The sequence below is a fragment of the Ranitomeya variabilis genome, chromosome 2 (genome assembly GCF_051348905.1).
Source record: "Ranitomeya variabilis isolate aRanVar5 chromosome 2, aRanVar5.hap1, whole genome shotgun sequence".
Taxonomy (NCBI): domain Eukaryota; kingdom Metazoa; phylum Chordata; class Amphibia; order Anura; family Dendrobatidae; genus Ranitomeya; species Ranitomeya variabilis.
The window spans coordinates 56,007,437-56,034,338 of NC_135233.1; the positions used below are offsets into that span (position 1 = coordinate 56,007,437).

Consider the following 26,902-nt stretch of genomic DNA (forward strand, 5'->3'; position numbering starts at 1 on the left):
CGCACAAAGAATTGAAATGCGGAAAAAACAACGCTGCATTTCCGCGCGTTTTTTTTTTTTCTGCAGCATGTGCACTGCGGATTTTGTTTTCCGTACATTAATATGGTACTGTACAAGGCATGGAAAACTGCTGCAGATCCGCATCATCAAATCTGCTGCGGATCCGCAGCAAAATTGCAACGTGTGCATGTAGCCTGAAGGATTGCAGCAATGCAGCCAGTAGCCAAATTCAAATATTTTATTATTTGCACAATCAGAATGTTTATTAGAAGAGCAATGCAAAATATAAGGCGTGGGGCCTTAAGATGTTCTTTCTGGAAATGTATGACTACATTGACAACTGGGTGATACCTTTCGCCTCGTCATTAAGATGTCTCCATACACATGAGAACTCGCTCACACCACCGTATTTGTCGGTTGAGTGCTATCGAATTTTTTTTAATCAGATAGCTCTTGGACCAATGTTATTTAATGAGCTGATTACTGATTTTTTTTTTATTTTTTTTAATTTTAAACTTACTGAATCTGTGGAAAAAAAATCGCAGCCTGCTGTGATTTCACTCTGAAATCAGAAGCCACTCGCCCATTAAAGTCCATGGGTGCCTGAAAAATATCAGACTGCACTTGGAGGACATCTGGGTGCAGTTCAATTTCCATGAACTCGCACAATGGAAAAGTGTTGTTCTCCATCGTCTCGTCTCCTCACCTCTCACCCGAGAGCATTGGATCACACTAAGGCTAGTTTCACACTAGCGTCGGGAACAACCCGTTGCTGTGCGTCGGGCCGACGTTTCCGACGCTAGGGTGGTCTCCGCCGCACAACGGGGGCAGCGGATGCATTTTTCCCACGCATCCGCTGCCCCATTGTGAGGTGCGGGGAGGTGGGGGCGGAGTTCCGGCCGCGCATGCGCGGTCGGAAAAAGTGGACCGTCGGGAGCAAAAAACGTTTTTTTTCTCCCGACTGTCCGCTACCACACGCCCAAGCGTCGCAAAACGGACGCGACGTTTGGCAATGCGTCGCAAATGCGTTGCTAATGTTAGTCTATGACGAAAAAACGTATCCAGCAAGAACTTTTGCTGGATGCGTATTTTCGGCAAAACGACGCATTTGCGACGTATTGCAGTTAACGCTAGTGTGAAACTAGCCTAAGCAGTCACTCAGATTAGAGTTTGATCAGAGGGTCATTACCATGATCTATTCGATTCTCTTGGAGGAGAGCATGTTCACTCCTGTGACCCCGGCCTGAAATTGTTCGTTTTCAATGTCAGAATGAGTACAACTTATCCCATTGACAAAGGAATACTAAAGCTCAGTTGTCAGTCGTGTCATAAATTTCCAAGATGAATAACGTGTGCCATGGTGCAGTCTTGAGTCTAAGAAAAGATTAATCAGAATTTGCTATTTTATTGGAGAATACAACGGTTTCTGAAAGCAGAGCTGCCAGGAGAGCGGACTGCCCCTCTGCAAGGATTTAAGATATTGGTTTTGGTATATTTCAAATAATTCCCCAGGCTAAAAAATACTTAAGAGCAAATCATGTGCTAAGATGCTAATGTGAATTCCATCACTTCAATTGTCCTTGTTGGTCTATGCTTTTTTTTTTTTGTTTTTGTTTTTTTTTGCTGGTATCATCATTTGACCAATATTTACCGTACATGTTTGCTGCAGCCAATCCCTGACCTCAGTGGTTTTGCGCCAAGCATGCAGAGATCACCATTGAGGACAGTGATTGGCTGCAGAGATCACCACTGAGGACAGTGATTGGCTGCAGAGGTCACATGAATATACAGTGACAAAATAAATGCCACTGGAAAGCGCCAGCTGTGGAGCAGCTGCTGAAAATGGCATGTAACTTTTTTTTTACTTTTCTTTATTTTCTTACATTCTTTGCTCTTACAATTTTTATAAAAATCCTGTAAAAAACCCCTTTTAGGAACATTAGTTATTTTTTCCTTTTTAAATATAGGCATTACACAGATAAATACTGTTCTATGTCAATCAATAGATAAAGGCTAATAGTGTAATTTTGTGTATAAATGGTAAGTCCATAAAACCAGATCTGTTTTCCCTTCTGTCATGCTTTGATAAAGACCGGCAGCTGCACTTGTGGCCTAAGCTTTTACTGCGGCGCGGCCCGAGCAGACACACTAATGCCTCAGTTGTCCTGGATACTGACATCGTGCTGCATTGTAATCGAATCTCGCCCTTTTGTTGGGCGTTTTGGGATTTAGATCTGACCTCCAATCTTAGCAGCTGCTTATGGAGGAGACGGACAATACCCGGCTGTAGGGGAAACGTACACAAAGGGGTCGAAGTTTCATGGCACAATTTCATTACTTGTACAGTAAAATATCTAAAGGGATTTTCCAGCATTTCCTAAATGGTAAGAACTGCGTGATCTACAGGTAGAGGAAATGTGATTGCTGCTTTCTTACGTGACTCACTAGGTTGCCTCATTAATTGGCCTTTGCCCTGTTCTTCCTATAAGCCAGCGCCTATTGAACTAAATGGGAGACACGTACAGGTCTGTCCCATTCTGGTGACAAAAGCAGAGATTTTTAGGAGTATTTACAGTATCTGTGTATAGGAACAGAGAAATGGAGCTCAATGCTAAAGAAAGTGAGTTAAATAACCTTATCAATCAGGGCAGAGTCTCTGCACACTGGTATGCTGATGATCAGAAAGCTTTGCTCTATGTAATTGTTAAAGGGCGCCGACTTAGTGGTGTTTTCCAGTAGATAGAAGTAATCATCTATTCTTAGGTTAGGTGGTAACATGTAGATAGGAGGAGGATCCCTGGCCATAATGGATGGGACACAGCCTAGTACGAATGGCGTTTGTGTGCACGCTAGGACATCGCTCCATCCATTTCCCTTAGGGCTGCCAAGCGTTGTATTCGGCTTTTGCCGGCAGTTCCATGGGGAATGAATGAAGCGACGGACAAACAAGTATACAGTCATGGACAAAAATTTTGACAACTACCCTATTCGTGGGCAGAGGTGGAAAATACAGATGCAATTGAATGTGCCTTTTGTAGGTGCTCGGACATTCAGTGCACAATTGTAAGCCAAAATCAGGAGTGGGTGAAGAATGCAGAACTGGTGCACGTGTTACTTTTCTCTGTTGTTCCTATGTTGTTGTTCATCAATGTTTACAATGCCAATCACGGACAGATGATGGCCAGCTATGTCCTGTCTTTGATTTTCACAGACCCATAAACTTGTATGGGAAACGAAGATCCATGATTCAGATCAAAAAAAGGTCATGCATGTCTCTGGGATTGTTTTCAGACCACTTGGTCCGCAATAATAAATGGGCATGTGAACGGCTCCATATGCTATTATGGGCACTTGTTCTATCCTTGAAAGACACAGAACACATACGTAACTCATGGACTTCTGAACAAAGCCTACGTGCCAGTAACTGCACTACTGATTAGCATTTTATCACTTGTTTTTTTGGAGACCCATTTAAAAAACCAAAACAAAGTATACAGGACACTTAAAAATGACTTGAAGAATTGCAGCACTTTGTCTAGCACCTTTGGACACACCTTCAATTTCTCACATTTTAAGTTTTGTTACCTTGCAATATTTTGTGGAAATTTTAGATGCCCTTTATCATTGCAGTAATTTTTATTTTATTTTATAGGTTTAGTTAAAATACTGTATTTCCTCCAACACCAGTCAACATATAGGACAAGGAGCTATTTGTAATGTGTGACAAATGGCAGAGCGTTGTCAGTTCAGTAAAAAGAGCTTGTTTGTATTATGTCTGGCTACAATATTTGTCTGTCAGCGGCAGGTCTGCAGTATATTACTGTTTGACTTTCACAGCATTTTGATATCTTGGCTGTTTGCGCTGCAGTATTATATTGATTAATTACAATTTGCCTAAGGCAACAAAAAAAACATCTAAGCACCATAAAGTGTAACTTTTAATCCTCTATTTAAAAGGAATGAATTATTTAAAAACCTACAGAGGTCAGAGTGTGTAAGGAGCAGATCAGATAGAAGAAGAAGAAGAATAATAATAATAAATAGAATATATCTCTTACTGGTCATAGTACTTATCTCCTTGCTCATAGTCATTGGCCTGTACCACGGTTTGTAGGGATTTCTTGGTGCGGCCGCTGCCTTATTTCCTTCAAAATCCCCATACACATCTGACCGATGTTAAGTAAAAAGTGCCCTAAAGCCTCCCTGACATGTTTCACCAGAGACCTGGCGTTGTCAGGGGAAAGAGGCTGAATGATTTCTTATCTTTTTTGTGTTTTTGAATATGCAGTATTATAGCGATACACAGTGAGTAACTGGGGGCATCATGGTGGCTACAGTAAGGCTGGTATCGGCTCACAGCCATTTGTTCCTCTAACATTAGACTTGATGGAGATTTGGCTTTGTGAGCCTGGGGAATTGTCCATCACAGATCTCTGTCTGATGGGGAGGGCAGGACAGTGACCATATGGCTGTACATTTTTCTTCATGGGGGGAAAAAATGCAAATGGTCTCCTAGGCAGCACCTGATGGCAAAAGTCTGTGAAGGGTGGCACTTATTTCTGTCAGTGTTTCCATGGATCCCAATTTTTTTTTTTTTTTTACTTACGCAGAATCGGTGATCTTTCATTCTAAAAGGCCTCAAATATACGGAGCGACAAAGGTGCTGCGGATTATCATCAGCGGGATAATGATATGACTTATCAATAGTGTAAAAACAGCGTTAGTGTTTGATCCCTATGCTATAGTAGAAAAAATAATTTCCATTCAAAATGATAAAGTTACTGTTTTGTAGCTTTTGCTAGTTTTACTTAAAGGAAATCTGTCAGTAGGAGCATCCCTACTAAGCAGTCTACATGGGCATGCAGGTCATAGAAAGTTGACTAAAATGATACCTTGATATCTGTGATACCATGTCTTACTCAAGAGAAATTCCCGTTTTTCTTATGTAAATGAGCTGTTAAGATTTATGGGCCGGACACAGATCTCCTTGAGAATCTGCATCTGAAGCTCATTGTAAATGAAAATGGGCGTTACCCTGTCACACTCGCACAGATCTATGTCCGGCCCTTAGATCTTAACAGCTGATTTACATATTAAAAAAAACTGGAATAAGACATCGGATCACAGATATCAAGGTATCGTTTTATTTAGCTTACTAGGACCTAAACACTGATATAGATAGCTTAGGAGGGTTCATTATACTGACAGATTCCCTTTAAGTATTTAGAGATGTGAAAAATCCAAATTTTAAACTAGCCATAGGTCTAAACATGAAAACTGAGCCAAACCATTTTACAATAATTGAAAGGGGTTGTAAGGGTTAAAAAAAACCAAACAAAATGTCACCTGCTTAACCCAGCAGGAAGTACAGCGGCGTCTAAAAATAACTAAAATTGACAAATCTCCGGGCCCGGATGGGATACACCCCCGAGTACTGCAGGAACTAAGTACAGTCATTGATAGACCATTATTTTTAATCTTTAAAGACTCCATAATAACAGGGTCTGTACCACAGGACTGGCGTATAGCAAATGTGGTGCCAATATTCAAAAAAGGGGCAAAAACTGAACTCGGTAATTATAGGCCAGTAAGTTTAACCTCTACTGTGGGTAAAATCCTGGAGGGCATTCTAAGGGATGCTATACTGGAGTATCTGAAGAGGAATAACCTCATGACCCAGTATCAGCACGGGTTTACTAGGGACCGTTCATGTCAGACTAATTTGATCAGCTTCTATGAAGAGGTAAGTTCAGGACTGGACCAAGGGAACCCAGTGGACGTAGTATATATGGACTTTTCCAAAGCTTTTGATACGGTGCCACACAAAAGGTTGTTACATAAAATGAGAGTAATGGGGATAGGGGAAAATATGTGTAAGTGGGTTGAGAGCTGGCTCAGGGATAGGAAACAAAGGGTGGTTATTAATGGAGCACACTCGGACTGGGTCACGGTTAGCAGTGGGGTACCACAGGGGTCAGTATTGGGCCCTCTTCTTTTTAACATATTTATTAATGACCTTGTAGGGGGCATTCAGAGTAGAATTTCAATATTTGCAGATGACACTAAACTCTGCAGGGTAATCAATACAGGGGAGGACAATTTTATATTACAGGATGATTTATGTAAACTAGAAGCTTGGGCTGATAAATGGCAAATGAGCTTTAATGGGGATAAATGTAAGGTCATGCACTTGGGTAGAAGTAATAAGATGTATAACTATGTGCTTAATTCTAAAACTCTGGGCAAAACCGTCAATGAAAAAGACCTGGGTGTATGGGTGGATGACAAACTCATATTCAGTGGCCAGTGTCAGGCAGCTGCTACAAAGGCAAATAAAATAATGGGATGTATTAAAAGAGGCATAGATGCTCATGAGGAGAACATAATTTTACCTCTATACAAGTCACTAGTTCGACCACACTTAGAATACTGTGCACAGTTCTGGTCTCCGGTGTATAAGAAAGACATAGCTGAACTGGAGCGGGTGCAGAGAAGAGCAACCAAGGTTATTAGAGGACTGGGGGGTCTGCAATACCAAGATAGGTTATTACACTTGGGGCTATTTAGTTTGGAGAAACGAAGACTAAGGGGTGATCTTATGTTAATGTATAAATATATGAGGGGACAGTACAAAGACCTTTCTGATGATCTTTTTAATCATAGACCTGAGACAGGGACAAGGGGGCATCCTCTACGTCTGGAGGAAAGAAGGTTTACGCATAATAACAGACGCGGATTCTTTACTGTAAGAGCAGTGAGACTATGGAACTCTCTGCCGTATGATGTTGTAATGAGTGATTCATTAATTAAATTTAAGAGGGGACTGGATACCTTTCTGGAAAAGTATAATGTTACAGGGTATATAAACTAGATTCCTTGATAAGGCGTTGATCCAGGGAACTAGTCTGATTGCCGTATGTGGAGTCGGGAAGGAATTTTTTTCCCCATGGTGGAGTTACTCTTTGCCACATGGGTTTTTTTTGCCTTCCCCTGGATCAACATGTTAGGGCATGTTAGGTTAGGCTATGGGTTGAACTAGATGGACTTACAGTCTTCCTTCAACCTTAATAACTATGTAACTATGTAACTAAAATATTGCATTCCTCATCTGTGTCCTGAGTACCGCTGTTGCTTACCTTGGGAGTTGAAGGACTAGTAAGCGCAAGAGGCGACCGGCCGGGTCCTGCTGCCTCGGAGGTCCGGACTGGATGTCCAACTAGCGCAGCATCTTTGCTCAACTCTAGGAATTAATCATTCATGTTTTATTTAGGGTATGGAGTTTTGTGTTTGTTTTTTTGTTTTTTTATTGCTCCTATGCTTATGAGATGAAAGTGGTGCAACTTTGCAAGTTTGTTTAGCAATATCCTAAGGCTGAAGTATAGAGCCTTTATGTAAACCTTTGTGTCTCTGGTTTAGTGCATCTATTACTCTTCTCCCTCTGATCCTCCTGGGGGGCAAGTTCCAAGTGCATACAGCCCCAGAAGCTCCGCTACATGCTCATATATCTGTGCTGAATATACAAGATACCAGGAGATTCAAAATTGTAATCAAGAACCTATTTTTTTCTGATTGCGGGTAGGGGTTGGTGGGTGGGAATTTGCATATGAAAAATGTGTAGGCTTTTTGCAAAGATGAAACGCTTACCGCAATATAAACTGTGACTTTCCATTGTTTGTTGCAGGGAATGTATATGTATGTCATAACCAAAAAATATTATCCCTTGTGAGTTCAGGGAGATACCTTTTTATGTCTATGATCATAAATTACAAAATGTGTCAGTGCATGAGAAATACATAACTGACTTGAAGTACTAGATTCGATAGGTTAAAGAACTAGAAACATAATAAAAAATATCTTGAACCTATACTGATTCTTTTATTTTTTTGTCTTTATCAGAGATATAAGGTTGCATGGGTCCGGTTACGGGAATGACTCCAGACAAAAATATAGAGACCCCCGGAGCTGAGAAAGTTGCAGGATTAAGTCCACTTGACACGATGGGAAGTCTACCAGAAGAGGTTGGTGCCGACAGACCAAAGGCCTCTGCAGTGGACTGCGCTCCGGCAGACGAAGAGCTGACAAACTTGAACTGGCTTCATGAAAGTACCAATTTACTGAACAACTTCAGCCTGGGGAGTGAGGGGCTGGCCGCAAATAACCCACTGTATGATATTGAAGGTGACAGTTCCCCAATTGGTTGTCGAAACCCCGAAAAAACCTCTGCCTCCTCAAAGCCTCCATATTCATTCAGTCTCTTAATTTATATGGCCATTGAGCACTCCACCAACAAATGTCTGCCGGTGAAAGAAATCTACAGCTGGATCCTCGACAGGTTTCCGTATTTTGCTACTGCCCCAACTGGCTGGAAGAACTCTGTCCGACACAACCTTTCATTAAATAAATGCTTTCGGAAAGTTGAGCGCAGCCATGGTAAAGTAAGTAAAAATGTTGTTTTATATAACTCACATTACAGCATTTACAAAAGCATTGCCATAGGGAAACAACAGAAAATGGCAATCTCTGGATAATGTCACTCCAAAGAGGAACACTTTAAATTTCCACTACCATGAAAGTGATACTCCCATTTTCACCATAACTCCTTAAAGGGGGTATCTGGGAGTATAATTTATTTATGTTACGGTCTGCCTAAGAACTAACAGGCGGCCTGTTGCTACCTACCCATTGTGTTAGGCACAGATTTCTGGTCACAGGCCGCTGACATTGTGTCGACAGCAGCCGCTTCTCTTCCGCTCTGCTCTGTTGATGGGATGTGATTGACAGCCGGCTCCCCGCTGTCTATTGTTGAGCAGCATGACGTTGGCAGTCTTGCCCTGTCAATAAAGCAGCCTGGAAGAAGATCCACTCCATTGATGTGAAGCAGCCAATTTTCTTTTTTGTGCCATCATTTGTTTTGCACTATTTGTATGGTTAAAATGACCTACAACCTGCTTCACCAATCCAGCAAGATTATATTACTTCGCAGAGATCGCGCGGGCTCACACTGATCACCGCCACATTTGGATGCGGGTGACCGCTATGTGAGAGCTGACACCCTGTAGCTACACCTACGATCGGAGCTAGCACCGATAGTGGACTTTTAACCCCTTTGATTCCACTGTCAATAGGGACAGCGACATCAAGGTGCATCGCATAGGGAGGGAGCTCCCTGTCTGCTCCCTATGGCACAACACAATGCGATAGCGTTGTCGATGGTCTCCATGGTGACCCTGGTCAGCAACATGGCCACAGGGTCTTTCAAGGAAGGTGTCAGACGCCGCTCTGATGCCCTGCAGTGCAGAAGCATTACAGAGTATAAGATCAACGATCTGTCAGTATAAAGTTGATGTCTCTTCCTGGGACAACGTTAACTTTTTTTTTTTTTTTATTAAAAGTTTTCTAAAAAAAAATCCTCAAGTAAAAAAATAATTTTTTTTTTTTTTTTTTTTAGATAAAAAAATTTAAGTAAAAAAAAAAAAGAGAAACAAACAAAAACAATAAGGAACACATTTGGTATTGCCGTCAGCGGAAGAATAAGTTATAGCTCTTAGGATAAAGCGATGCAAAAATATTTTTTTTTTCTACAAAATAGTTTGTGTGAAAGCGCCAAAACATAAAAACAGATATAAATGTGGTATCGCTGTAATCGTATAGATCCATAGAATATAGCTGCTTTATCAATTTTACCACATGCGTGATGGTATTTAAAAAATTAAAAAACAGAAAACCGTTTCTGAATTGCTGGTTTTTGTTCATTCTGGCTCCCAAAAATCGGAATAGCGATCAAAAAATGTCATGTGAGCGAAAATGGTACCAATAAAAACGACAACTCATCCCACAAAAAAGCAGTTAGCAATAAAGAAACGCCTTTTAGTGTGACAGCAGCCAAACCCAAAAACCGGATGTAAATCTGGTATCGCTGGAATCACCCCGTCCCTAAGAATAAAGTCACCTAATCACTTATACTGCACGAACGGTGTAAAAAATAATTTAAAACAAATTCTTCACCAGTTGTTGATTATTATTTTTTTTCCCTTCTGAGCCCCAGTGTGTCTAAACCACATTTAGAGTCCATATGTTTGGCATTTCTGTAGTGATGAGAGCCCTCCTAATTTACAGGTGTGTGTCTCCAGAAGCATGTCCTGGTCACTGCAACGTCCTGGTCACTGCAACGTCCTGGTCACTGCAACGTCCTGGTCACTGCAACGTCAGTTTGCGGTTTTCACTCGGCAACATCCACTGCTGCTTGTTTCTGGAAAACACCCATGGAGTCAAAATCATCACTACACCTGTAGATAAATTCCCAAAGGGTTATAATTTCCAAAATGGAGTCATTTGAGGGGAGATTCTGCTCTTCTAGCACTTTGCCTTTCATTATAATTTTCTGTATGTTTGCAGCGACCAAAAGTAAAAGCTTTATTGAGGGCATGGTGGAGAATTTAATCGCTTTTAGTCTATCCTAAATTCATGGATCGCATTGACTGACTCGATGACACACCTATTTGGTTGAAATAATTTTGCCTCTCACTTTATCCCCCCCCCCCCCCATCCCATAAAAAAAAAAAAAAAATGGCCCACGGGTTTCGCTGCTGTCTTTTGTCTGCCTTCTGGTATAGACCAGAAAATCTTTGGGCTATATATAGTGGGAGAAAGCTGCTGCACAAGACTGGGGGCTGTGACGTTTTTTAATGTCCTCTTCTATTGCTATTGTAGCTTTCTGATAATCATCTATACGCTTGTTGGGCATTAAAATGAAAGACCACCTTCATAATGCGGTTTGCCTTTTACTTCCTGATGGGCCTCAAAATAAGTTCACGCTGAACAGGCCACAATCGCCATTGATTTTGCCTTCCCATCATAGACATTTATGGCAAGTCCACAGGATATGTTATAAATGTCTGACAGTGCTGATCCCACCTCCACGGTCCAGAACAGTCTGCAGAAATGAGTCCTCTGACCCTTGTGGTGGCACTCCATCCAGACAGAGAATAAATGGGGCGGTGGCTGTGCACGAGGTGCTCTTCATTCACTGCTATGGGAGTTAGCTGAGCAGGTGCGCTTGTCTGCCAAGACCATAGAACTAAAGGCAAATGCACAGCCACCGCTCCGTCCTTTCTGCGCCTCAATGCTGAGCACCAACATTTTTTGCACTGGGGCCTTTAATTGGGAGAAGGCTTCCCTACAACCCGCAGTCTAAATGCATCTCTAAACCAGGTGGCATAAGGATCGAGGCCCCCACATACCGAGGATGGGAACAAGTCCCTCCTTTAAGACATTTATGATCTTTTCTGTCACTCTGACTCAGACTTGAACACGGAAAAGATCGAATATCGAAGCCCTTATAACTGAATGATGCCTGGTTTACGCTTTTTTTTTTTTATATGGAAAAAATTTAACCATTTAATTTTGGAAATCAACATCATTTTTTTTATATGTGTGAATATATATTGGTCACTATAGGGAAGCCTATATTTGGAAGTGTTTCCCACCAGCTCCATATAGGCAGTCGCTGTACACTTGCACGTCTCGCTCTGGTCTCGGATAACAGTCTGGTTTGGGTTGCCATGGCAGCACTTCCTCCTCCTGGCTCTATTCTTCAGCTCTCAGTAATGTGAGATCATACTTGGTCTTACTAAACTTGAAGCTGCGTGCTCCTTTATTAAAGATTAGAAGAAGCAGGCGATTTCTGATTCCCCCCACATCTAAAACATGTAGGTGCACTGTAAGCACAGGGTCATCACCAACAATGCATCCAACGTAACTGGCTAATTTGCTTCCAGTGACTTATATGCAGGGCCGAAGGGTATTTTAAAGGGTTCATCCACTTGTGACATTCATTTTTAAATGCCGCAGTGTCCTGGATAACAACATATGGAAGGAGAAAAAAAAAAAAAGCATATTTGTCCTCCCGGACTGGCGTCGCTCCTCTTCTCAACACTGACGTTGTTGATCTCCGCTGCCTCTGATTGGCTGCAGTGTTTGCGTGAAATAAACAGTGTCACTAGATCGCCTCAGCACTCTGGGAGGTGGCGCGGTGCTAGTCCGACAGGTAAGTATGTTGTTTTTTTTTTTTTGTTTTGTTTTATTCAGCACACTGAGAGCATTTAAAACGGGGTTTTAAACAATAGTGGACACCCCCTTTAAATTCCCAACCTAACTTCCTGATGACCGCAGAATAGGAATGCACATTGTGGTGTAAAAGTTGATTTGGTTTTTATAGTCCTATATGGAATAGCTCAGGTTCTCAGATCTCCAACAAGTTACCAGGTCAATACACAGCTTTCACATTCCTGATTGTCATTATTAAAGGGAGAGTGTTCTGAGGCTCCTTCACACGGCTAGCCTGTGCGTGAAAAAACTGTACCGGTGTAATCAATGTTTTCCATCATGGTCTCATCCGTGTTTTTCTGGTATAAATGAAAGAATTAAATTACAAAGCTTCTCCTACACTCCTAAAAAAGTTTCACATATGTCTTGCATTGTTCATGCTTGTACAATGGAAGCAAAGCTGAATGTTGGGGTCCTGAAAAAGGCAGCAAAACCTGCTTTTTGTCTGCCAAGAGATCAGATTTTGTTGGCAACAAAAAAGCAACGTGTGAACATAGCCTTAAATCTGCAGCATCTCAATTCTTTCGGTATTTTTGCTGCAGGTTTTGTCATACAAAGGACTTTTTCGTCAGGATAAAACCTATATAGGTCTTTTGTATGACTTCAAAACGCGTTGACTTTAAACCTGTTCAATAAATCTTTTGTAGTCAGATAGTCGATATAATTTCAGTCATCAGCAGCACATCCAAGGACACGTTACCTGGATTTCTAAAACAGGATAAACACACTGGTCGGTATTCACATGTGTGGTGCAATATTTGACAGAGTTCAAATGTAACATATCAAAAAGTAGATTGTCAGTGACTCCGGTAGTATGAGGAAACAGTCACGGGCCGCTGACCTGCTGAATATTGTTTCTCTGTATCCCTCTCCACCATGCAAACAAAATAAACAGCTGCTTGCTCCTACTACTGTCCTGATGTGTTATATCCAACCGTGTGCCTTCTGTTGCCTCCATGTATTCTTGGCTGCATAGTTCAGTGTGAAATCTGAGGAACGAGCGATCAGACTTTTCGGTCAATACCCTCTGACTGCTCTCCTGGAGTCTGATAGAGCTCACATCCCTCTTCATGGACCTTTTTATTTTATTTTATTTGGCTTTATCAGCTTAAATTTGTGTTTTAGAAGAGCAGAGTGATGGGTTACACCTGCTACAAACATTAGATGCATATCGGCCAAACCTGTGGATTTCAGCAGGATATGTGTATTGGTGTTTTATTAAAAGGGTATTGTATTCCCAACTCGAAGATCCTATCCCAATATGTAGTTGGTGTAATAATCATATTAGCAAATACCTATAATTAGAAATGTAGTGTAGTTCTTCTGATAAGCCATGTCGCTTACCCCATATGCAGGGCGTTGCAGTGGCTTAGCTAGCTGCTGGTGGATGTAACTAATTAACTGTCACAATATGAGTGGTCATAACTAAGCTACTGTAATTCCCTGCACATGGGGTAAGCGAAATGGCTAATCAGAAGAACTATGCTACATTTTTAATTGGAGGTATTTGCTAATATTATCATTACACCTACTACATATTCAGACAGGATCTAGGAGATGGGAATACCCTTTTAAAGTGTCCTTGACAGTACACTACGACTGTTCAAGCCCAGCACAGGCACTCTGTGCACTCTTGTTGTGACCATTCTTGTTTTCCATCTATATCCACTTTTCTCTGACTCATGTAAAGCGAGAACTGTAAATTAAGGTAGAACATAGATTTAAAAAGTGGGAAAAAAAAATAAAAAAATTGCTGTGAAGGTGGGCTAAACTGCTTGGTCATGCACCGAGCGCCTGTGCTTGGTTTGAACAGTCATTTTCTGCTGACAGACTGCCTTTTAAGTATCCACAGACTTTACAGGTATGTTCCTACAGATGGGCATTTACTGGTTTTAGAAGTAACACAGGTTCGTCTTCTACATGGTAATAAAGCGACAACAATGATGGAGTCCAGCTCTGATATAATGAAGGCTGCCACCTTCTGGGGCCAGATCTGCTGGGGCATCAGACGTCTTTTGGTATGGTATAGGCCCTGGGATGTCGACCTGTGACTGGTTCAAGATGGTATTTGTACTGGCTTTTTTTTTTTTACATTAATAGTTACTTTGCGTTTTTTTTTATTTTGTTTTAGGTAAATGGAAAAGGCTCCTTATGGTGTGTTGATCCAGAGTATAAACCGAACCTTGTACAAGCACTGAAGAAGCAGCCCTTTTCTGCAGCGCTTGCATTGTACACCCTTCCTGCCTCTCCTTCCAGGTACGCAGGGATATGGGTACTTGGCATAAGTGAAATACTTAATTTGCTGCCCTCTGAAGATTCCATCCTTTTTGAGGCTAAGAGGTTCAACTTCTTAACATTCCAAGTCAATCCTTTATACTTCTCTTCTGCACCAGAAGGAACGTCTCACTTTGCTCTTCTCTTTTGAATAACCACACTTAGGGTACCATCACACAGTGGCATTTTTATTGCTACGACGGCACGATTCGTGACGTTCTAGCGATATCGTTACGATCTCGCAGTGTCTGACACGCTACTGCGATCAGGCACCCAGCTGAGAATCGTACGTCGTAGCACATCGTTTGAAACTTTCTTTCGTCGCTGGATCTCCCGCTGTCATCGCTGGATCGTTGTGTGTGACAGCGATCCAGCGATGCGTTCTCTGGTAACCAGGGTAAACATCGGGTTACTAAGCGCAGGGCTGCGCTTAGTAACCCGATGTTTACGGTGGTTACCAGCGTAAAAGTAAAAAAAAACAAACCGTACATACTCACCATCTGATGTCCGTCAGGTCCCCCGCCGTCTGCTTCCCGCTCTGACTGACTGCCGGCCGGAAAGTGAGAGCAGATCACAGCGGTGACGTCGCCGCTGTGATCTGCTTTCACTTTACGGTGGCACTCAGTCACAGCGGGAAGCAGACTGCAAGGGACCGGACGGACATCAGATGGTGAGTATGTACGGTTTGTTTTTTTTTACTTTTACGCTGGTAACCACCGTAAACATCGGGTTACTAAGCGCGGCCCTGCGCTTAGTAACCCGATGTTTACCCTGGTTACCCGGGGACTTCGGCATCGCTCCAGCGCCGTGATTGCACAGTGTGACCGCAGTCTACGACGCTGGAGCGATAATCATACGACGCTGCGACGTCACGGATCGTGCCGTCGTAGCGATTAAAATGGCATTGTGTGACGGTACCCTTAGTCCAGCTCCCTAAAAGCTCGAGAGACTAAACAATCTGATGTGAGATGGTTTCTCACTTAAATACACAAGCCGCACTTAAGCTGAAACCGGTTTTTGATAAAACAATAGCGTCTTTGCCCTGGGTGCCTCCATTGTTCTGCTTGTAGTCCGAAGAGTATAGTAAATATGAACATCAGTTAAAGGGAACCTGTCATGTTCTTTTTGTGTATTAAACTGGCCTTGGTGTGGTATTAGTGATGCAATGTACATCACTAACATTGTTTTCTCAAAGAAAATCTGGCATGCGCACTGAATCTGGGTGTCCGTCCCCAGCGGGCGCGGTGGCGAGCTGGATGACAGTGGCGCACATAGTTTGTGAGCGCGCATGCTATCATGTGGCCACTGACTTACAGCGGCTCCGGAGCATGCGCACATGTGAAAAGAAGCTGGGGATGTACATCCAGAATCAGTGCGCACACCGGGGAGCCGATGAGCAGGGCGCAACCATGGGATTTCTGAGGCCGCTGCTGTGGCGTCATGCCAAGCATGCAATCGCAATATGGTGGGCGTGAATAATATTGAACAGGACCATGACTGACTGTGACAGAAGCTGTAACAAGTGCCACCTTTTGTTTGTCATAGCGCTATGTGATGCAATCTACTAATGGTAGAAAGTGTTCTTACACATATACTGGGAGCTTTTCTTTGAGAAAACAATGTTACTGATGCACATTGCATCAATAACAACACACTGGGGGGTCAGTTTAATACACAAAAGGACATGAACTGTTCCCTTTAAAGACTAACTAAACTTTCAATTTTTTATATATAGAATTCTTGCCCTGCATAGAAAGCTTTGCAACTTAGCAAATCACTTTATTAGGGGGATTTGTCTTAATTGCTGGGTAAAAATGCATGTAAATGGTTTCCAAACCCCAGCTTTTACTCAGTCTGTTTTCCTGCTTTCACCTGCATTGATATGAGTGTTATCATTGGGAGTACAGCTGATTGCAGTGATGAGTCGGCTCCTGTCTCCTCCTCTGAGTGTTGGGCTGATCAGAGCAATCGCCTGCAGCAGCTTCTCCAGGGCTGGGTTCACATTGCGTTATAGGCGTCCGTTAGACGGACTACGTTACACCGCGGCATAACACGGTGTAAAGCAGTCCATTAACGCCGCCATTAAGTCATATGATGGGCGTGCGCTAGCCGTCATTGAGTGACCGACCCTGGGACGCGGGCTGCAGGTCAGTCACTGCTAGCACTAGCAGATACTATATCTGCGCTAGCGCGATGACATATCGGCACCTGCGATAACAGCAGCCCGTTAACGCATGTGTTGGACGGGCTGCTGTTAACGCAGTGTGAACCTAGTGACGCAGGAGCTGACCCATCACTGCCATCAGCAGTGTTTCCAATAAGTACGTCCAGATATCAGTGCAGCGGAAGGCTGGCAAACAGGCTGGGGAAAAAGCAGAGGTTTGGAAGCAGTTTGCCACATTTTCTTTTCTTTATTTTTTTTTTTTGGTACAGGAATGAATATGAATTTTCTAATTAAAGAGACTGGCAAATTTTATAACTTTCCGTGCTAAACAAAACAAACAAACAAACAAAAAATCTATATATCTGGCTCTGTCCCCCTCTCGCGCTCTGTCCCCCTCTCGCGCTCTGTCCCCCCCTCTCGCGCTCTGTCCCCCCCTCTCGCGCTCTGTCCCCCCCTCTCGCGCTCTGTCCCCCCCTCTCGCGCTCTGTCCCCCCCTCTCGCGCTCTGTCCCCCCCTCTCGCGCTCTGTCCCCCCCTCGCGCTCTGTCCCCCCCTCTCGCGCTCTGTCCCCCCCTCTCGCGCTCTGTCCCCCCCTCTCGCGCTCTGTCCCCCCCTCTCGCGCTCTGTCCCCCCCTCTCGCGCTCTGTCCCCCCCTCTCGCGCTCTGTCCCCCCCTCTCGCGCTCTGTCCCCCCCTCTCGCGCTCTGTCCCCCCCTCTCGCGCTCTGTCCCCCCCTCTCGCGCTCTGTCCCCCCCTCTCGCGCTCTGTCCCCCCCTCTCGCGCTCTGTCCCCCCCTCTCGCGCTCTGTCCCCCCCTCGCGCGCTCTGTCCCCCCCTCGCGCGCTCTGTCCCCCTCTCGCGCGCTCTGCCCCCCTCTCGCGCGCTCTGCCCCCCTCTCGCGCGCTCTGCCCCCCTCTCGCGCGCTCTGTCCCCCTCTCGCGCGCTCTGTCCCCCTCTCGCGCGCTCTGTCCCCCTCTCGCGCGCTCTGTCCCCCTCTCGCGCGCTCTGTCCCCCTCTCGCGCGCTCTGTCCCCCTCTCGCGCGCTCTGTCCCCCTCTCGCGCTCTGTCCCCCGCTCTGTCGCGCTCTGTCCCCCGCTCTGTCGCGCTCTGTCCCCCGCTCTGTCGCGCTCTGTCCCCCGCTCTGTCGCGCTCTGTCCCCCGCTCTGTCGCGCTCTGTCCCCCGCTCTGTCGCGCTCTGTCCCCCGCTCTGTCGCGCTCTGTCCCCCGCTCTGTCGCGCTCTGTCCCCCGCTCTGTCGCGCTCTGTCCCCCGCTCTGTCGCGCTCTGTCCCCCGCTCTGTCGCGCTCTGTCCCCCGCTCTGTCGCGCTCTGTCCCCCGCTCTGTCGCGCTCTGTCCCCCGCTCTGTCGCGCTCTGTCCCCCGCTCTGTCGCGCTCTGTCCCCCGCTCTGTCGCGCTCTGTCCCCCGCTCTGTCGCGCTCTGTCCCCCGCTCTGTCGCGCTCTGTCCCCCGCTCTGTCGCGCTCTGTCCCCCGCTCTGTCGCGCTCTGTCCCCCGCTCTGTCGCGCTCTGTCCCCCGCTCTGTCGCGCTCTGTCCCCCGCTCTGTCGCGCTCTGTCCCCCGCTCTGTCGCGCTCTGTCCCCCGCTCTGTCGCGCTCTGTCCCCCGCTCTGTCGCGCTCTGTCCCCCGCTCTGTCGCGCTCTGTCCCCCGCTCTGTCGCGCTCTGTCCCCCGCTCTGTCGCGCTCTGTCCCCCGCTCTGTCGCGCTCTGTCCCCCGCTCTGTCGCGCTCTGTCCCCCGCTCTGTCGCGCTCTGTCCCCCGCTCTGTCGCGCTCTGTCCCCCGCTCTGTCGCGCTCTGTCCCCCGCTCTGTCGCGCTCTGTCCCCCGCTCTGTCGCGCTCTGTCCCCCGCTCTGTCGCGCTCTGTCCCCCGCTCTGTCGCGCTCTGTCCCCCGCTCTGTCGCGCTCTGTCCCCCGCTCTGTCGCGCTCTGTCCCCCGCTCTGTCGCGCTCTGTCCCCCGCTCTGTCGCGCTCTGTCCCCCGCTCTGTCGCGCTCTGTCCCCCGCTCTGTCGCGCTCTGTCCCCCGCTCTGTCGCGCTCTGTCCCCCGCTCTGTCGCGCTCTGTCCCCCGCTCTGTCGCGCTCTGTCCCCCGCTCTGTCGCGCTCTGTCCCCCGCTCTGTCGCGCTCTGTCCCCCGCTCTGTCGCGCTCTGTCCCCCGCTCTGTCGCGCTCTGTCCCCCGCTCTGTCGCGCTCTGTCCCCCGCTCTGTCGCGCTCTGTCCCCCGCTCTGTCGCGCTCTGTCCCCCGCTCTGTCGCGCTCTGTCCCCCGCTCTGTCGCGCTCTGTCCCCCGCTCTGTCGCGCTCTGTCCCCCGCTCTGTCGCGCTCTGTCCCCCGCTCTGTCGCGCTCTGTCCCCCGCTCTGTCGCGCTCTGTCCCCCGCTCTGTCGCGCTCTGTCCCCCGCTCTGTCGCGCTCTGTCCCCCGCTCTGTCGCGCTCTGTCCCCCGCTCTGTCGCGCTCTGTCCCCCGCTCTGTCGCGCTCTGTCCCCCGCTCTGTCGCGCTCTGTCCCCCGCTCTGTCGCGCTCTGTCCCCCGCTCTGTCGCGCTCTGTCCCCCGCTCTGTCGCGCTCTGTCCCCCGCTCTGTCGCGCTCTGTCCCCCGCTCTGTCGCGCTCTGTCCCCCGCTCTGTCGCGCTCTGTCCCCCGCTCTGTCGCGCTCTGTCCCCCGCTCTGTCGCGCTCTGTCCCCCGCTCTGTCGCGCTCTGTCCCCCGCTCTGTCGCGCTCTGTCCCCCGCTCTGTCGCGCTCTGTCCCCCGCTCTGTCGCGCTCTGTCCCCCGCTCTGTCGCGCTCTGTCCCCCGCTCTGTCGCGCTCTGTCCCCCGCTCTGTCGCGCTCTGTCCCCCGCTCTGTCGCGCTCTGTCCCCCGCTCTGTCGCGCTCTGTCCCCCGCTCTGTCGCGCTCTGTCCCCCGCTCTGTCGCGCTCTGTCCCCCGCTCTGTCGCGCTCTGTCCCCCGCTCTGTCGCGCTCTGTCCCCCGCTCTGTCGCGCTCTGTCCCCCGCTCTGTCGCGCTCTGTCCCCCGCTCTGTCGCGCTCTGTCCCCCGCTCTGTCGCGCTCTGTCCCCCGCTCTGTCGCGCTCTGTCCCCCGCTCTGTCGCGCTCTGTCCCCCGCTCTGTCGCGCTCTGTCCCCCGCTCTGTCGCGCTCTGTCCCCCGCTCTGTCGCGCTCTGTCCCCCGCTCTGTCGCGCTCTGTCCCCCGCTCTGTCGCGCTCTGTCCCCCGCTCTGTCGCGCTCTGTCCCCCGCTCTGTCGCGCTCTGTCCCCCGCTCTGTCGCGCTCTGTCCCCCGCTCTGTCGCGCTCTGTCCCCCGCTCTGTCGCGCTCTGTCCCCCGCTCTGTCGCGCTCTGTCCCCCGCTCTGTCGCGCTCTGTCCCCCGCTCTGTCGCGCTCTGTCCCCCGCTCTGTCGCGCTCTGTCCCCCGCTCTGTCGCGCTCTGTCCCCCGCTCTGTCGCGCTCTGTCCCCCGCTCTGTCGCGCTCTGTCCCCCGCTCTGTCGCGCTCTGTCCCCCGCTCTGTCGCGCTCTGTCCCCCGCTCTGTCGCGCTCTGTCCCCCGCTCTGTCGCGCTCTGTCCCCCGCTCTGTCGCGCTCTGTCCCCCGCTCTGTCGCGCTCTGTCCCCCGCTCTGTCCCCCGCTCTGTCGCGCTCTGTCCCCCGCTCTGTCGCGCTCTGTCCCCCGCTCTGTCGCGCTCTGTCCCCCGCTCTGTCGCGCTCTGTCCCCCGCTCTGTCGCGCTCTGTCCCCCGCTCTGTCGCGCTCTGTCCCCCGCTCTGTCGCGCTCTGTCCCCCGCTCTGTCGCGCTCTGTCCCGCGCTCTGTCCCCCGCTCTGTCGCGCTCTGTCCCCCGCTCTGTCGCGCTCTGTCCCCCGCTCTGTCGCGCTCTGTCCCCCGCTCTGTCGCGCTCTGTCCCCCGCTCTGTCGCGCTCTGTCCCCCGCTCTGTCGCGCTCTGTCCCCCGCTCTGTCGCGCTCTGTCCCCCGCTCTGTCGCGCTCTGTCCCCCGCTCTCTGCACCCCTCTCTCGCTCATATATTGTGTGGTCCTTTGTAATAAATTGCTATTTTCTTTCAGTGCATCACCTCTTAGCTTATCGTCTGCAACAAAACCGACTCGGGGGCAATCTGTGAAAGGTATGTCTAGTATGTTGGATTATTTACTCACACACTGACCATTGTTAAGTGTTAGAAATGTTGGCGGCCTTTAGGCTATGTGCACACGTTGCGGATTGGGGTGCAGAATTTTCGGAACAAAATCTGCATCTCCTGGCAGAAAACGCAGGTGCAGATTTGATGCGTTTTTTTTAATGCGGATTTTGTGCGTTTTTGTTGCGGATTTCATGCATTTTTTTACCCCTGCGGATTTCTATAATGGAAGGGTGCAGAACCACTGCAGATCCGCACAAAAGAAGTGACATGGTCCTGATCTTCAAGTACATTGTGCCTGGCCAAACACTTCTCTAGTACTGCCAGTGGATGTTTTGTTAGGGGCTCTCTACTTTGTCATCTCCCATGATGTCCGTATTCCTTATTCTAAGTTTCAGCTGCCAGTTTTTTTGGGCTCTTAAGCATCCTTGACCTTGTCTACGCTTCCTGCGAGTTTATATTACAGGACACATTTAGAAGTACTATATCATGAAATTGGAAATGTTTGAATTTTCTCGCTAGGTTTTATAGACTAGACTGCAGACTCTCTCATGCTGTTCTGTACAGAAGAGTTTTCAGCAGTATGGTTACCGGTAATTATAACTGTCTGATAACATCTCCTGGATACTGTACAGTAGATGACGCAGGATCCCCCATAGGCGATATCACAGCTCACCTTCTCGCCCTCCTGTGCAATGACTGATAACACCTCCTGTATACAGAAGATAACAGCTCACCCACTACACCTCCTGTAAAATGAATGATTGACTGATTACATCTCTATATACAGTGGATAGCAAAGATCCACTATTCAGAATAGGAGATATCACAGGTCACCTCCTACCCCTCCTGTACAAGGACTGATAACACCTCTAGATACAATAGATAACAGCTCACCCTCTCCTGGAAAATTACTGATTATACCTCCTATACATGGTAGATAACAGAGGATCCACCATTTATAATAGGCGTTATCACAGCTCATCGCCCCCTCCTCCTCCTGTACAATGATTGATAACACCTCTATATGCAGTAGATGACACAGGATCCACCATTCACTGTAGGCGGTCACAGATCACCTCCTCCCCCCCTCCTTATAATGACTAATGACACCTCTATGGTCAGAGAGAACAGAGGTTCCACCATTCACAGTAGGTGATATCACAGCTCACCGTCCTGTACATTGACTAATAACACATCTATATACAGAAGATAACATAGGATCCACTATTTACAACTGACAATGTCACAGCTCACCTCTGCCTCCTCCCTTCACATCTTTGTGCAGTTACAGCATGATTATTAAACACTTCCATACAATTCAGTAGGGTTGGGGTAAGTCAATTGCTTCTAATGCCCATCTGATATGCAGGAGGTAGGAGTCTAATATTAGGCCTAGTGGGCAGTGTGTAAACTGCAAGATTTTTGTTTTCAATATACACTAGATAGTGATAAAAATATAAATGTAATATAATAATTTTATTTCTATAGTGCCGACATATTCCCCAGCACTGTACATTGTAGAGGGGACTTTTACTTACAATAGACATTACAGCATAACAATAAACACAGAGCAAAACAGATACCAGTAGGAATGAGGGCCCTGCTCGCAAGCTTACAATCTATGAGGAAAAGGGGAGACACGAGAGGTGGATGGTAACAATTGCTTTCGTTGTTCGGACCAGCCATAGTGTAAGGCTCGGGTGTTCATGTAAAGCTGCATGAACCGGTTATCAGCCTAAGTATGTAGCAGTACAGATACAGAGGGCTATAAAATGCATGAAGCGTATGAGAACATGATGCGAGGAACCTGATTATGGTAAAAATGTTGAATGGGCCACACAGGCCAGTCTGAACAAATGCGTTTTTAGGGCACGCTTTAAACTGTGTGGATTGGGGATTAATCATATTAACCTGGGTAGTGCATTCCAAAGAATTGGCGCAGCACGTGTAAAGTCTTGGAGACGGGAGTGGGAAGGTTCTGATTATTGAGGATGCTAACCTCCGGTCATTAGCGGAACGGAGGGCACGGGTAGGGTGGTAGGCTGAGACCAGGGAGGAGATGTACGGTGGTGCTGAGCCATGGAGCGCTTTGTGGGTGAGGGTGATAAGCTTGTACTGTATTCTGGAGTGGATGGGTGACCAGTGTAATGACTGGCACAAGGTAGAGGCATCGGTGTAACGATTGGTGAGGAATATGATCCTGGCTGCAGCATATGTGAGATAAATGTTTGATTGATTGATTGACAGGGCAGGGGTCAGGTGCTGTACTCACCGCCTCATGCCATTCTTTGCTGTATATTCACCATTATCTTCTGTTCTGTCTGAGCTCAGCGGAGAACCTCATCGTGCTGCAGCGCTTTGGTACATGATGTACAACTTTGTCATTTGGATGGATTTTGCAAAATGTTTCTAAGGGCCAAGTGGCAAGTCTAAAATGTACGTGGATACTAATAAATTATACTTTGTCAAATTATAAACCTTAAAAGATGAGCTGTGAAAATCCATCCAACTAGAGGCTAATGATGGGGCTCATCAGCGTAGAAAACAAATTGACAACTTTTTTGCCAAAAAAACCCAGATGTCTTATTAAAGGTGTATTCCATCTTGTTCATACTACCAATGTCTTGCGTTAATGGCTTGTTGGTGTCACCACTGAGACCCACATCTACATACAGAGCGAGGCCCTGATGCGCGCGGTTAGTGGCGAGGTATTCATAGTCTTGGGAATTCCTATACATGTGCATGGGAATGCCATCCACGTCTCCACGGACAGCAGCGTATTCTCCAATCATTTATGGCAGATCCTGTGAATATGCCATAAACACACGAGATGGAAATATCCTCTCTAAAGCACATTGAAGGTAGTCGGTCACCAGGAATGGCTTTCTTTAACATGGGGCCCAGTAATTGGCCCACAACTGTAAAGGAAAGCCTTCCATACTTAAGTGCAACCACGTGGCCAGATGGATGAAAGATGTTTACTACTGAGTGTATATGGTGGGCTCGGCAATTTTGCCCAGACAACTTTGAAGAAAGGACTTTCTCGCTTCTAAATCTCTTCTTTGTACTTTGCAGATTCTGATATTGACGCTGCCACTGCGATGATGCTCTTAAATAGCTCTATCAAGCAGGAACCTTTGGATTGTAAGAATCACTTTTTTTTTTGCGTTCTTTGCTTTAATATTTTGTTTTGTATGTCAATCTTATCTATAGTATTTAAAGGGATCTTGTTACTAATGGTACACATCCATTATTTGCACAGCACAAACGATAATCACTCAGTGGTGCATCGTTCCATGTAAGCTGGTCTGCCAAGAAGCCGAGAACCATGGCAGCCCATGTGCACTCAGCATCTATAGACCACCCAGTGTGTATCGCTTATTTTAGTAGTCTGCCTGTGTAAACATATGACCGCCAAATTGTAGAGATTTACTGACCTATGGTTGTATTGTGCGGCCAGTCAGTCTGTGTAAATGGACCCTTGGTGTGTATTATTTCCACCGCCCAAATGGACACTCTAATTGCTATATGTCATGGTCTCTGAGTATTTGGGCGTACTTGGAGATTTAGTTTTTGTCACCGCAAATGCATGATTTGTGGCTGCTAGACTGCCTGAATACATGCAGGGGTTGTCGGTTTGTTAGGGAATCCCTGCATGTGTTCAGCCTGTCTAGCAGCCACAAATCATGCAGCTGCGGTGGCAAAAACGAAATCTCCGAGCACGCCCAAATACTCGGAGACCACCCGAGCATGCTCGGGAAATCTTGAGTAACGAGTATAGTCGCTCATCACTAATAATTATCTGTAAATTTCAGTCTGTTTTGCAGTTGATTTTGTTTGATCTTCTTTTCTTTAGACCAGAATCCTCAGCCCCTCAAGGTGGTGCTACCGAAGAAACGCAATTACACCAGCGCATTCAAGCATTGTACGTCTCTGACTCTTCAAGAAAAAGATTCTACTGTCATCACCATCGATCCCAAGGAGGATCACAACTACAGTGCGAGCGGCACCAACTCTCAGCGATGTGAATCTCGGTCCAGTGTGTCTTCCTTGTCGTCGGTGGATGAGGTCTACGAGTTCATCCCAAAGAACAGTAGGGCAGGAAGTGATGGCAGCGAAGGGTTTCACAGCGAGGACGAAACTGATATTGACTATGAAGAAGATGCTCTTGGTGACAGTGGTTATGCTTCCCAACCCTGCGTGAATTCCTCGGGCAAAGATTTGCACAGCAAAAAGCTCAGAAAGGAATCATGCCAAGATATTGACGAGGAGCTCAAAGAGGCGGCCGGCTCTCTGCTCCATCTGGCTGGAATCCGCACTTGTCTGGATTCCCTTTTAAAAACTGCTAAAGCCCAATCACAAAAGCATAGAAAATAGTCATCAGGCCAGTTCCATTTTGCTTTACCTGGTTATTTTGTTGGGGGGCTTCTTTTCGCCTGCCTTTACCCACTCAGTGTGGCAATATTCTTCATTTTCTTTTTGTTTTTTTCTTTAGGAGATCAAAGCCATAAAAATCGTGAGGCTTCATTTTTATTTTCTTTGCAAGGTTGATTTTATTTTTTTATTTCTTTTTTCTAATTATAATTTTAAAAATTATCTTCCCTACCCCCACCACTTCCCAAGATTACTGCCTTAGAATTTTTTTCTTTCATACCAGAAATGCATAAAATGCAAACGCCCTGCAAAAAAAAACACAACATAAAAAATAAGCTATTTTTTTTTATTTTATATTTTTTTTTATTTTATTATATAAAAGTAGTGATGATCACAGACAATTCCTCAAACTGCAACATAAACTTCACCCAGAGGCTGCTGGCGCAACACTGACTGCTGTACCTGCTTTTTATTTTTGGCCACTGTACAACCAAGTGATAAAACATTTCAGTATTAGTGATAATTTTTGCCAACTATTTATATGTCGAGTCGATGCATAATGCAAAACAAGTAATGTATGTAAAGCAAAAGCTTCTCTTTCCTTCCGCTTTACACGTGAGTTTAAAGATAAGAAGTCTATAACTTTTGTGACCCGTTCAGAATATTGTCTGCTATAAAGAAATGGTCCCTTGAATGTTTAAAAGTTGTACCACTGTACCCATCCTTCCGTGTACCTGCTCCGGCCATGCCAGTCGGTCTGTCTATTTGTGTGTGTACATCCCATTACTTCTGTCTCCAAAACAGAGTTAAAGCCTAACTCCACTGCAGAGACCGCATACACATAGAGTTCATAGCACTTCTTACGCTTCACACGTGGCCACATTTCGAGAGGTGGTCGCAGGAAGTTTGGTCTTCTAATGCTATGCATCGCGGCCTAGTGCGCGAAGAACAAGACAATGGCGGAAGAAATTGTGCATCTTCAAATGGAAGGAGGCGGCTACAGGGGCAGGAAATCATGTATGCTTGAAGATGAGAAATGGAGTCAGGCTTTAATCTAGCTTTTTAGTGATATCGGTCATTGTGCATGAATCATAACAGAGCACACTGTATTGCGTGCTGTATAGACACTGAATTATTGCTTGGCAGTGGTGACCATAGCATTTTGTGTACAGTTAAAGGTTTTGATACAGGTTTATCGTGGTTTTGTAATGATCATTTTGTAGTGGCTTTATTTTTATAAGTTCTGTATATAAATGGGTAAAACTCCTTCTTCACAATCCCAGTGTCTTCATCTCACAAGATTGTACGTATGTCTCCGGGCACACGCTGATTCCAAGAAATTTTTCACCATGATGACATTCTTTTTACAGATGCTCAGAAATCAAAACCACTAAGACAGTCTTCCAAAGTGCCAATTAGGAAATTGTAGAAATGATTTTGCTCCCCCCTGTCATCTACGTTCGAAAAGAAACTAGAAGGGCGAGTCCCAAACGCTTCCTGCAGCCGTGACTATTTCAAGGGTGGAGTGGGGGTCACATAGCATAACATCTTTATTAAAATTTCAATTTGCAGTTTACCTCTCAGTTCTCAGGAATTGAGGGATTTATAACTTATATAGTTTACAGCTCATTGCCAAGGTTACCGGCCACCACTGCAGGCTTTCAGCGGTGACCGGTTTCCTTGCGTTTTTCAAGCTTCTTGCTATCGATGGAGCTGTGGGAAAAATCATCGAAATAGGGTCTTTGTAATATCCGGTGGATATTACAAATATCGGCTCAGATCATACTAACCTGATATATCCAATAATAGAGCGAAAATCATCAGGGAGATGTCAGCTGCTGCAGAT

The 26,902-nt window shown here is 46.6% G+C and overlaps 1 protein-coding gene across 2 annotated transcripts in view; it reads left to right on the forward strand.

Moving 5' to 3' along the window:
• The window catches only part of FOXN2 (forkhead box N2), a 62,998-nt gene extending 36,667 nt beyond the window's left edge, over nt 1-26,331 (forward strand). For both annotated transcript variants that reach the window (XM_077282442.1, XM_077282443.1), the window contains exons 2-6: nt 7,897-8,435; nt 14,237-14,361; nt 20,609-20,667; nt 23,758-23,826; nt 24,539-26,331. In XM_077282442.1, the coding sequence (XP_077138557.1) occupies nt 7,911-8,435; nt 14,237-14,361; nt 20,609-20,667; nt 23,758-23,826; nt 24,539-25,059 (1,299 nt within the window). In that variant the 5' untranslated portion in view covers nt 7,897-7,910 and the 3' untranslated portion in view covers nt 25,060-26,331. The remainder of the gene's footprint in view (nt 1-7,896; nt 8,436-14,236; nt 14,362-20,608; nt 20,668-23,757; nt 23,827-24,538) is intronic.
• Nucleotides 26,332-26,902: the final 571 nt, after the last annotated feature.